Source organism: Aythya marila (genome assembly GCF_965140915.1).
Source record: "Aythya marila genome assembly, chromosome: 7".
Lineage (NCBI taxonomy): Eukaryota > Metazoa > Chordata > Aves > Anseriformes > Anatidae > Aythya > Aythya marila.
Window position 1 is genome coordinate 8,205,185 of NC_139048.1, and position 12,885 is coordinate 8,218,069.

General features: G+C 39.8%; 1 protein-coding gene across 6 annotated transcripts in view; it reads right to left on the bottom strand.

The window, feature by feature from the left end:
- The window catches only part of ATRNL1 (attractin like 1), a 490,952-nt gene that overhangs the window by 448,914 nt on the left and 29,153 nt on the right, over nt 1-12,885 (bottom strand). For all 6 annotated transcript variants that reach the window (XR_014317912.1, XM_082764804.1, XM_082764803.1 and 3 more), the window contains exon 2: nt 913-996. Coding sequence is in view for 5 of the 6 variants with exons in the window: in XM_082764804.1 (XP_082620930.1) it covers nt 913-996 (84 nt within the window). In the remaining variant the exon portion in view is untranslated. The remainder of the gene's footprint in view (nt 1-912; nt 997-12,885) is intronic.

The window sequence follows — 12,885 nt, forward strand, 5'->3', positions numbered from 1 at the left end:
GAGGAGGAACAGAGTTAAGATCAACTTCAAAGCAGCATTTATATACAGTCCTGAGGCACGCTTCCACTTCAGTGTATTGTAGTTCAGCACAGCTATTCGTCTGCTAGTTTGTATAAAAAGAAAAGTCTAATGAGAATTGTAATGAGATAACAACAACATGGATATATGAAGAATAGAAGTAATTTTCTTTTGCAGCCTTAGCGGAACTCAGAGCTAGATGGATTCTTCAGCAAAATCCCGATCAATAGCCTGGGGAGAAAATTCCCACTGAAATTTAACAAAGTTGTGCACTTAGCAGTTAGTCATACCAGTGCGTGTCTTGTTACGTGCATGTCTGTGTTTCTGTGCTGCATAAGCTGGAAAATTAGCAGCAGACACATGAAACATCTAAGCTGTATGAACTATGGACAAAATATGATTTTTAAACAAAGTACGTAAGGAAAACTGGAATAAAGAAGAAAACAGTTTGTGGAAACTAACTTCCGAGCAACATACAACCAAAAAATTAGTAGACTGGAAGCATTCTATACTTGAAGACATTCCTGATTTATCACTGAAGAGTAAGATAATGAGTTAAATCACAGGATCCTGTAACCACTTCTGGGACTTGCATTAAGGTACTCCAACAGGCAGCAAATTTATCATCAGATTTTGAGAGCCTGCAGCACTGGCCAAATTCCAATATCACTGTAACTTTTGCCAGCAATTAGGATGGCAATGTAATTTGGCCAGCACTAAACAATCCTGAAAATCCCCCCCCCCCTTTTTTTTTTTTAATCTTTATAACATTTAAGCTAAAAAAAAAACTGTTTACATTATATCCAGATGCAACTTAAACTCACATTCTTTAGATCTCTAAAATACACAGCACCAAACTGTCAGAAAATTTAATCTTTGAAAATGAATACTTACTATCCTTCAATTAACCATGTACATTTAGTTTTATATTTATAATTTATTGGTCCATCTGTTAAATATCCAGAAGGTTCTGTTAACCTACAAGAAAAAAAAAAAAAAAACAATGCTGTAATATAGCAGAGGCATTTCTTAAGCAAACAAAACAGGTATCATCAAGATGCTAACAGATTCTTTCTGGATGGAAAGAAAACTGTGGGCAGAGGAAAGAGTTAAGTCTATTTTTATATTTGTCACTATTTTTTATTTTTGCTTATAGAAAGTAGAATGCTAATTATTCCCTATCATTTTCTTCCCCTAATCTTCAATCACAGGACATCTTTTCTCTTGACCAGTAATGCAGATATTACATATAATTTAAGTAATCCTACAGTTGAAATGGATCTATGCAAACATAAAGGTATTTTTCTGATGATTCGTTTGATTACTTTTTCAAAGGAGTACTTTGCATCTATTTGCTTTTTTGCACAGTATGAGCGGCCATGCAATGTCAGCCCAAAACATCAACGTAGCCCAGCATCCTGCCTCCAACAGCAGTCTACAGCAGACGTGCAAGAGAGTTTCAATACCTGGGTTCAATACCTCCAAGGACCGCCCAGAGCATCGTACCACCTGCAATGCCTTACAGCCCAGGGTCGTTCTCAGGCAGATGCTGTGCCTGCATACCGGTTTGGGGTTAATGCTTCTCCTAGGAACGTGCCCATGTAAACTCCTGAAAATATCTGGAATGTAGAACTTCGTCTAATATGTGGAATTAATTCTTGTGCAATCTCAACTGTTTTTACCTGAACATACCTTCTGCCAATTTCATTTGATGTCCTTAGTCTGGTGTTCAGAGAGATGGTGAACCACAGCACTCTGTTCACATGCTCTGTCTCACCCAAAACAGCAAATTGCATTGCCTCTCTCCCTTCTCTCCACTGTCCTGAGAAATCCTTGTTCAGTTTGCTGCTTCTTGTATGGGGTAACTAACTTTGGTCATCCCTGCTGCCTTTATTTAATAAATCTTTCTACTCTCCTATATCCTGAGGATCAACACAAAGATCAGCATATTGTGCTCAAGATGCAAGGGAACCATAAATTTGTACAGTGGTAAAATAATGATTTCCGCTTCTTCTCTACTCCAACCCTAACATTTTATTTGCTCTTTCAACAACTACTGTGCTGACATTTTTAAACACAACTAGCTGTTCTGAGTGATAACAGAGTTCAAGGTTCTTTGCTATGTGTGCAGAACTTTGATCCCCCTCCCTACACACACCCTTTTCACATACATTACCTCACATTAATCTAAACAGATTGCTAAAATAGCGGATGAAATTCAATAATCTATTACCATAAAAGCCTTCTGAAATAGCTTTGTATTTTTGGCACACTATAGCTTCATTATTTGCCCTATTTTCTGCATCCTTCATAATTATCTTCTGTAGTTCAGGCCATAGCACACCTCTGGCAACCTTCCATCATCAGGAAAACTGACCATCCTGCTCTTTACAAAATTACAACAATGACCAATGATGCAAACACATACTCAGATACACTCATTTCTTTCACTGCAGTGTGGAAGGATAATGATGAAGAACAAGCATCACTGAATAACAGCAAATAAACTGATTTATTTCTTTACAAAATGACAGGACTTAAGTCGCTTAGAGGCAACGTTAATCAAACTGGCCAAGTGACAGCCAATTTTTCTTACCAGGAGTCCAGCTGAAAAGGAATTCAGTATCTGCTATCTTACTATCTTTGAAGCTCTATACATAAAAAGTTCAAAAATATTCCCTTTCATACCTAGAGAAAATTACGTATTTGCATTTGAACTCATTCACATCAAACTCTAAATGCATAATTATTAACACAGGTCTATCATTCCAATCACAAATCCCTAAATACATAGAAAGAAATAAAAACAAGGGAGCAAGAAAGAGGAATTTACAAGACAGGGTACACATGAACTCCTAGGTTTTTGAACGAGCTCCTTCACCTGCCCTGGAAGACCCAGCTCCTTTGGCTAGGCACACTGTGAGCCACTCTGTTCTAGCCACTGGTGGTTTCAATGAAAATCTTTTTTCCCCACCACACTTCCTTTTGATGAAATGGGATAAAGCCCTGTACTAAGGGGAGCTGTCCAAATAAGTGTGCTTTGAAACATTTCCAAGGAATAAAAGCAGTATCAGTAAAATATTTTATGTTTCTGAACAAAAAGAAGCAGACGAACAGCTAGCAACATGAACAGACTGGATAAAAATAGATATGCTGCAGTTCTCCAGACAAGAGAAAGTTTCCCCAAGTAAAACCTAATGCACTGAGCTGGTCTGAGTGCTGCCGTTCAATGCTCCCAAAAAGCGATGGTTCCTGGCAAGTGCTGTACAAATGCTGGGCAGGGGATAAGCAAAGCAACGCATGAGGGGGCAGGGCTGGTAACCTGGACAATGGAGAACACAGACAACAAGTCATAGGTTGATACTAAGTCACGCATCACAGATTTTAAAATCAAGCTACTGTTATCGATGCTTAGCCCTTAGTAGAACCTAATTACAGGATGAGATCCTATGCTTGAGTGTGTGCATGCATTTTTGTGGCAAAAAAGGCAGGACTGCATAAAATGCCAATCAAAATAATTTTAGTGCTGTCATATGGTATAGATACAGATGGTCTCTCCTTCCAGAGCAAGCCACAAAACATTTGCTTTACTGCAGTAAAGTAGTATAAAATAGTATACTTTCACAGGCATGACTGTTGGCTTCCTGGTAGCTCTACAATGCAACAGAGGTGACAAAGAATTGTTTTTATTAGATCAGTCCTTTGGCACTAGCAAAGCTCAAACTATTTCCCTTTTCACCTGGGCTGATACTTTTTGATAAATAGTTTTTCAGAGGAGTAGATAACCTTTGAAGCAGCTATTGCACTGCGCTAAAAATAAAGAATAAATAAGAGCATGACATTGTTTTGTAGTAATGGCCTGGGAAAGCAGTGAGCTAAAGGGGCTGTTCTATTTCCAATAAACTAATTCTCCTCTATCTTGCCCTTTCTTTAAGTTTCCTGAGATATACCAACAACTTCTCTGTATCATTTTTCATTCCAAGCATTACCAACTCCCAAATCCTGTAAACAGTAAATGGGTAAGCAGCATTACCTTCACACAACTTTTTACCAAATGGAGGGCAATATCCCATACAGCCAGGTGCTCGCGGCCATAACTGCCTATGCTACATGGGAGAGGTGTCCAGTCACTGGCAAGGGAAGGGCTACAAGAGCACCACAGAAGTGGAAAACCCAGAGCAATGCCTGCACGCACCTGCTCATTTCTAAGAGGCCTTCAAAAGAAGGGGACAGCCAGAAAAATGTTTATCCTACTTAGGCTTCTGCTTTCCAAACAGCACTCCCAGGAGAGCAGCTGATGCTGCAGACTGTCATGTCACATGGCAGGCCAGCGTTCATAAACCTGGATTACTTGCTCACCAAGCTCAACAGCAGCAACCCACAGAGAAGACACGTGGCACCACAGGTTGTTTCATCCAGCAGACAGAAGCACACCAGCAACTCAAGGGCTAGAGGCTGAAGTCAACACAGGGCACTCAAAAGCAATGCAAAGGGAAATCTGTATTCCCCTGGAACATTAGCACTGCTGCAATGCAATGGTGAATATAATTGCATTACAATTCATATGGGTAACATTTATATTTACCACTGCAGTGATCTTAAATCAAGACCAATGCAGTTCAAGAAAAGGAAAAAGAAAAGTATGTTCTACTTCATTCAGAAATTATTAGAGTAAAATGAAGGAGAATGAGATGAAGGGGAAGAAGGAGATGAAATCTACGGCCTGCAATACATAAGATGTCAGAATAGATTATTAAAATGGTCCTTTCTCACTGTAATATTTATAGATGTGTGAAAAATGCAATCATGTCATCTCCAGTAATCTTATTGCAAAAGAATGATATTGTCATCTTTTCCAGAAAGGAGCGCTGATTTAAACCTGAGAAGTCATCAGGTATTTTCTGTCAGCAGTGGAACAGAGACTCAGAGAGAAAGAAGAAACAAAAAGCAATAAGAAGTCATCAAACGGGGCAATATTAGAGATCCACTTACGGGCCTGCAGCACCACAATTTAGTGACAATGCGTCTTCCCACACAGCCCTGCCCCGAGACACCACGTTTCAAAGTGCCAGGCACATGGAGACCTACAAAGCTGCTGGTAGGTGGACAGACAGAGGACCGAGCTGTAACACAGGCTTACTGGGGGAGAAGCTATAACGCGTATTCATAATATTACAAATACTCACTGTTAAATAAAAGGAGTTACGGTTCACTTATCTCTACATTAGTGTCATATTTCTGTTAATACTTTCATGGAGTGCTGGATTACTTTGTAACTCCTACTTCAGATATACCCAAATATCAGGGACAGCATACAGACTTTATTATACCAAGCATACGGATTCAGCTCAGTACAGGTATCAGGGTATCAGCCAAGGACTATTCTCTTTATTGCCAGAAAACTCTGCTCCATTTCTTTTCTCCATCTTTTTATGAATATTGTTATTGTTTTTCAGTTTTAAATAACAACTGTGCTTCAAAGTTATAAGAGCAAATGCTCCATAGACACAGAGGCAGCATTTTCAGGTTGCAAGCTGAAGGAAAAAACAGAAAAGAGACTTCAAGACATCAACATTTAATTAAGAAAGAAGGAAAGTTTTGAACCACCTTATAGGACAAGCCAGAATCAGCGCTCACTATGTCACCAGAAGGAAACAAACAGACCAAGAGGCCATTTCTCACCCATGACAGGAAGCAGCAACTACTTTGTGGACAATAAATGGAGGCATCGCAAGGGACACACGTATAACTTTCAAAAGCCTGAACTGAACCCTTAGCAGCTAAGACACGCAAACCACTGCTACATGGGAGACAGCCCCAGGTGCCTGCAGGAGCCACTCACACTTATGGAAATAAAAGGATTCCCCCCTCCCCCTACCCCCCGCCCCCCTCGAAATTTGTAAAGTATCCAAATTAAAAAAAAAAAAAAAAAAAAACACTTTTCCAGGCAAAAGTATTGATTAGTACCTGACAAAGATCCTAAGAACTTGCATTTGATTTTCCTGCATTTTTATGTTTCCTGTAGAACCTTGCTGTCAGCTAATTTTTTCATAATGGATGTTAAAACAGAAGACACTGAATATACCGGAGCTCTATTTTTTCTTCAGTGACTAATCAAGAAGAATAAATATTTAATACATGAAGATAACATTTGTGTATGCCAGTCACACTCCTCTACTTGTTACACACTGCTCTGCATTAATAGAGAAATGTATATTTAGAAGCAGTAAGAACATTCACAACTTGTCACATACCGACTAATTAAAAACATGTTCTTAAGTAGGTTCAACTTCACTCATTGACAAAAGTAACAGTTCTTTTTTGTAAAACATCCCTACTACTTAATTCAAGTTTTCAGTTCCCCCTTCTAACCCTTCTAATTTATTTCAAAGAAAACCAAGCTCCAAAACAATTTAAGAAACACAAAATGAAAATGACACATCGGCCTTTTTTCCCCCCCATACAGAATATTCGGTATTTCAAGGACAATTTATTTTTTTCTTTTATTAAAGATTGCAGTGATACATCATCTTTGAGTGGTACAGAACATTAAGGCTTAACTTCAGCAGGTGTTTTCCTTCCTCATTTACTGTGGCTGAAAATGGCTGCTATTCCATATTCCATTTTTGTAGCGATTCCAAGAACTGCTGAAAGACAACTGCATTAACAGGAGACATTGCTCTCAAATTGCAAGTGTACCAGGCATCTTACTCAGGTAATGTATTTTCGCTTATGTAAACATGTAAATAAATAAAGTGAATCTCTTCCCTCCTCTGCATAATACCCATGGCACATAGACCTTGGCAGCTCATTTACAATAGGGCATCACAGTGGTGTGACCATAAGCCCTTACAAGGGATCTATAAAGAGGCTAGAAATGGGCACAGTCCCATGAAGATCTGGAAGACACATGAAGTGGGGAAAATGAAGACAATTTAGGAACATTAAATGTAAATTAAAATGACTATGGAAATACCATACGAGGGCACTTGCGAGTTTTCTTCTACTCCCTTAGTTGGTCCATGACTTTTTCTCCCCAAACCCTTGCATTGACATTGAGTTTTAACATTCCCTATACCAGGCCAGGACCAGGCACACTGAAACCTTTCTTGCCAGTTATTTGTCTAATCTGTTCTTAATAATTCCAGTGACAGGAGTCTGCAATCTTCTTAGGTGATCTATTTTAGTACTGATTTATCCTTATTGTTAGAAAGTTTCTCTAAACGTCCAATTTATTTTTCTCTCGATTCTACTTAAACAGATTACTTCATGCCCTGCTCAGAAGAAAGCGAGCTAATCCCTTCCTGTCTGCTCACCTTTTACGAACATCTACCCAGGCTTCTCTTCCCTGACTCAAACAAGTTATTCCAGCATTCCTCACATCACATTTCCAAGACTTCCCTCCTCCAGAGCTTCTCCAACATAACTGCAGCACAAAATATCAGCCATACTCCAGCCATATCCTGGCCAGCACAAAAGAAACAAAGAATTGTTTCTTTCCTGCACTTACTGCTGCTGCTTGGCCTCGGTGTAAATAGCCCAAGAACTGCCCTGCTGCATGCCAGTGTGTATGCAACCTGCTATTCCCTGTGACTGCTTACCTTCCTCCAGAGGAAGCTCTAGCTCATCTTTCTGAAGTTAGTTATGCCTACAGAGGTGCAGAAATTTGATTCCAATTCAGTCAGTGCTATTTTTTTCAGATGCTATTATACAGGATCGATGCAGCTTGCACAATCAGGACCTTGTTGCATGGAAATTTTCATCCATAATCATTTTCTCAATGGGAAAAGTCTATTTTTGACTCTCTTGTATAAGCATTCACTTGAAAGTTTGTCACTTCTGGCCACACGACACACTGCCATAAGCCATGAGAAACCCTACTTGAAAAAAAAATAGTAATAATAAAAAAAATCAATGAACTCCAGAAGAAAATATGAAAACCTATTTGCATACATTTATTGTGAAGTTCTTAGAAATGCCTCCATTTTCCATAACAGCTATTTTTCAATTACTCAGCTTAGTCACAGGTTTTGAATTCTCATTCATAGTGACTTCGGAAGCAGGGGCACAAAGCCAGTGCCAACAAGATGAGAAGTCGAGGCCCTGCACAGGGAAGGTGCCCACAGCACAGCCAGCCTCTCAGCCACCTCACATGGGGGTTAAAACTGGGCAGCCCCCAAATGCCAGTGTTGTGAATCAGAGGAGCAAGCACACAGAACTGTGAGGTAGAAGAAAACCCTAATATTGAAGTCCAAGGAGGAACACTGACACACGTACAGAAAAAGCTTTCTACTTTTTATGTATGCAATTTCCCTGATCGCTTCCAGTGACGACATATGCCAAAGTGCTTTACTTCAAGTTGCTCTGACAAAACAAATCCCAGAGTTGTGGACGAACAGAGGCCAAGAGATGAGGTGAAAAACTGGCACAGCATCGCTCTGACTGCACAAGTGACTGGACTATTTTCATGCAACAACCTGATTTATAATTGGAGCAGATAAAAAAAATCCTGAGAGATTAGTTTCACTGTACAGATCTTGAGAAAGTCAGAATGAGACTTCTGTCTTCAACATACACAGAAATATTCTCTAAAATGTATAAGAATAAGCCACAGCTATCTAACAGACAAACCAAATGCTGATTGCTGTGTATTTACGCAAAGAAACATCATTTTCTCCACTGCTACCAAGTATTTGTTTATTTTTATAACTACATACATGAACCCAGATTTTGGAGCAATGGAAGGTCTCCAAGAATAGCAGCAATTTCTTGAGAGGACTCAAACCTGAAAAATAAATTGAGAAGGACAGCAAAGCCTAACAGAATCTGGTCTGCCAAGACACTAATATAGTATGAGGGAGAGTAGCAGAGTGCAGCCAGCATGATAAACAGTTTAGGAGGAGGCTGACTGCTGGGAGAGACAGTAAGGAAAAATAGACCAGAGCTCAGAAATCTCTCGTTAAATGCATTATTGCCCTTCAGTGGATTGTTAGCCTTTTTTTTTTTTTTTTTTAAATAACAAAATTCACGTTCTGCAATGAGAAGAAAATCCCACACAGATTTCTAACAAATTACCTGGATTATCTTCAGGAAAACTCCTCACCACCTCTATCTTTTGTTGTGCTGCTGTTATATGCCCTGATGAGCATATAGATAACTATAGATACTTTTCTTATTTTAGTAAGACTTCAAAGGACCTTATTCCATATCCACAAGATGAACAAGAAGATTCTTAGAGATTACAACCTAACTGCAGAACGCAGGTACCCAAAAACAGGTATTTTATTGAAATATGGTTGGCCATTTTCTGGAGTTTTAACCATAAATCAGAAAGATTTTTATTTTATATCTAGGGAATGAAAACCTAACCACAACCTGCTAAAAAAAATCCAAACTACTAAATACTGTTTTCGGCAGATGGATTTATATCTAACACATTAATGGAAAGACTGTGAAATTGAATGCAGTTGAGTCAAACTACAGAGTTGAACAGTGAACCGCATGCTTTTACAGTAGTGCTACACCAATTAACGGCTTGAATCTTGCCAATATTTTCCAGGTGGCCCTGGTCCTCTTCATCCCAATTCCGAAATTGAATCCTTTTAAATGACTTTTAAAATATACCGAAAATAGCACAATATCCTCCACTGACCTGGAAAAACTTCAAGAAATGTAGCTTCATCTCTCCTGTCTTGAATAATACACATATTCTGCATCTATTTTAGTATCATAGTTGGACAAAATCACACGAGACAGACAACGTCTAACAGCAATGCCCAGACTAGTTCACAGATGTCATCCAAAATTCTGCCTATAAAAATACACCTGCCACTATGCTGAAAATTAAGAATTGATAGAACATCAAATTGGCATTTGATATAAAACATCACCTATTTCTCTGTATTGCAGATTAATTTAATTATAGTGAATGCTAGAGTCCAAGAAGTCAAACAACTATTGCTTACTTTTATCTAACTGCAGCAATATTTTCATCATTTCATTTCCTAAAGGCATGTACCTGAGTAGCTATTGAATATTCCAGTTTGTAGTATGTTACTTCTGGGTAATCTTATTTTACATTAACCCTAGTACTTTAAAAATGTCAATGTTACAGTTTACGTTTCTTTAAGTGGTAGAGCTCTCTCTCTTTTATTTCCTACAAAGCAGACTTCTGTTTCTAAAAATGACAAAGTTGAGCACATTAACAAAGTAACAGAAATAATTTTTGACAATGTCTTTAACTTCATCACTCCTACCAAGAATAGATTTCAGTCCTAAGTGGCGTCCACATTAAAGGAAGACTGTCTACAGGTTTTGACTTAATAACAATGTTAGAAATAAGAAAGGATAAAGGTACTTATTATTTTTATTTACCATACAAGGCACAGAAGTCCACAAACATATTCCTATATATTTGTATGTACTTCATAAATATATATACACACACATGCATAAACTGAGCCATACACAAGTGTCATAAGAAATACCCAACTTTCTCTAACATTAAACTTCATAAAACACCCGAAGTTGTGTGACACAAAACAAAGCACGCAGACAATGCATATTGACATACTTGGCAAAAAGGAAAGGCGCTGCTCCAGTTTTCTACTGTACATCACTCTCAATCCCATTTTCCTTTGTGACCTAGTTCAGGGTTTTAACTTAAGCTTCCTGAGGTACCAACCGAATGCTCTAAATCCAGCATATCACCTACTCCCCAATTTCTCATTTTCTCTGTAAGACAAGTTTTTAATAAACACCTGTTCTCAACAGGAAGCAGCTGCCTTCTCCTTTCAATCATTTAGGCCAATTAACACCAACCCATCCCACCATGTATCTGTCAAGGACGGGGTGCACCTGGCAGGAGAATACCTCCACGAGGCTGCAAGCCCCAGCTCCCGCTAGCTGCATTACTGCACACTGCTTTGGGAGCATTTCACAATTAAACTTTGATTTCCCCCTCTCTGAGAGTGTAAGGAATAATAATCTAGAAGGAAAAAGACAAATAGCATCACTAAGCCCACCTGAATGAAGTTGGTTTCCAACTTTTTCTTTTTACACAAACACCAGCCATGCCTCTCCTCTTCCACCTCCCACCAGCACGCATTGTTCTTCACAAGAGGCTCCCAGTTCCCGAACAAAACCTCAGGCAGTGCAGCTGCTAAGACAGCTCTTTTGTTGCTATCATATTTTTGCCACATTCTACCTGATTGCTTCCCAAATTCCCACACAGCTGATACCCAGATCTCGAACCATTAAGAGCTAACACCCTCTTTCAGAAAAACCAGCCCATACTCATTAAGATTTTTTTTTTCTTCCCTCATTACCTTTTTTTTCCTTCCCCTTCAATAAAGAAAAAAAAAAAAAAAAAGTGGAAAACTGCTGGTATGCACCACAAAACTATCAGGAATCTCTGACAGGTAGCCTCTACGTTTGGAAAACAACCTGATCCATGTCTGTGTGTCCCTGTTGGGGGGGGAAAAAAACTACTGGGTCCACACATGTTGTCCTACACAGCGTCTGATCCAGGTTTAGGGCTTAAATGAGGTACTATATCAGCACAATGACAAAAAAAAAATCTCTGAAGTTCTTCAGTATAACACTCCGTAGGTGTATTCACCACAGGATCACTGAATCAGAAAATACTCTTCTAGAGTTTCTTTCTGCCAAGCACATAACCTACAACAGAAAAATCAAGTCCCTTCAAATCCTGTCTTGAAAAGGAAATTGCCAATTCACTGAACAACAACATTAGAGATCCTGCTGGGATTTCCAAACCCTTTGTGCCCTAGCTTAGGAAGGCAGTGATCAGTACAGCTCAGAAGACATACCTGGAGCTAGGCAAGAGGACGTAAGGGGATTTGTCATGCATTAACACAGCCGCGGCTGCCCAGCCTCCCACAAAAGCAGAACCCGGGTAGGAGAACGCTGCCTGGAATGACCCACTTGCCTTTCAATACGAGGCAGGACACCTCCCCTGTGGGACCAGAGCTCTGCTGCGCCTGTTCACGTCATCCTTATGAAATGGAAAAGACACAGAGCAGGCACAGCACACAGCCAGTCTGCCTTGTCTTACCGGCGATGGGAAGTCTCTTGCACACGAGCGGCAGTTCTTCCATTACGCCTGGGGTAACAGGCTGCACCCGCTCCCCTCTCTCAGGCTGACGATCTCACTTTGCTACGAGAAGCTCTCAAAGCTGCTGATAGTCTTTTCTCACACAGTTCTGGCACAAAGCAGAAGAGATTACAAACAAGTGCCCACCATTCATGGTGACAGGATAAATACAAACCATGCCTGTCCACGGAGAGGAACTTCTGCTGTGCAGCACAGTGCCCAAAAAACATCAGGAATCAACAAAGCCATACACTGAAGTCCAAAGCCAGTAAATTAGGCTGCTGAGAAAAAGAAGAGGAAAAGGAACAAGAAGGCAAGCTATTGCTCTGAAATAGGGTCAGGAAAAAAAATAATAATAAAAAGCAGTGACCCTAAGGCTTAGAGAAGTGACGGTAGTGAAATGCCCTAGAGCAGAGAATTGTTTCTGTGCAGCTGAAGTTAGGGATAATGAGAGGCATGAGTTGACTCTGCCCCATCTCCGATTCCATGCATCCCACACCAAAGGAGAGAGGCCAGCAGCAAACCCACCACAGCTCACACTGATGGAGGGGCTCCCCCAGCTCTCAGCAAACTACACCCTGTCCTCTCTAGAATGAGACAGACTCATTCAAAGGAGATACTTAAAATGTTTAATGAGCCAACCTACAAAGATGCCCTCAGCGAAGCCCGTCAGCATTTAACTATTTCAGCTGTCATTTAGTGGTTTCTTGCAACGCATCAGAACAAATCTAAACTGCCCTGGTCACCACACG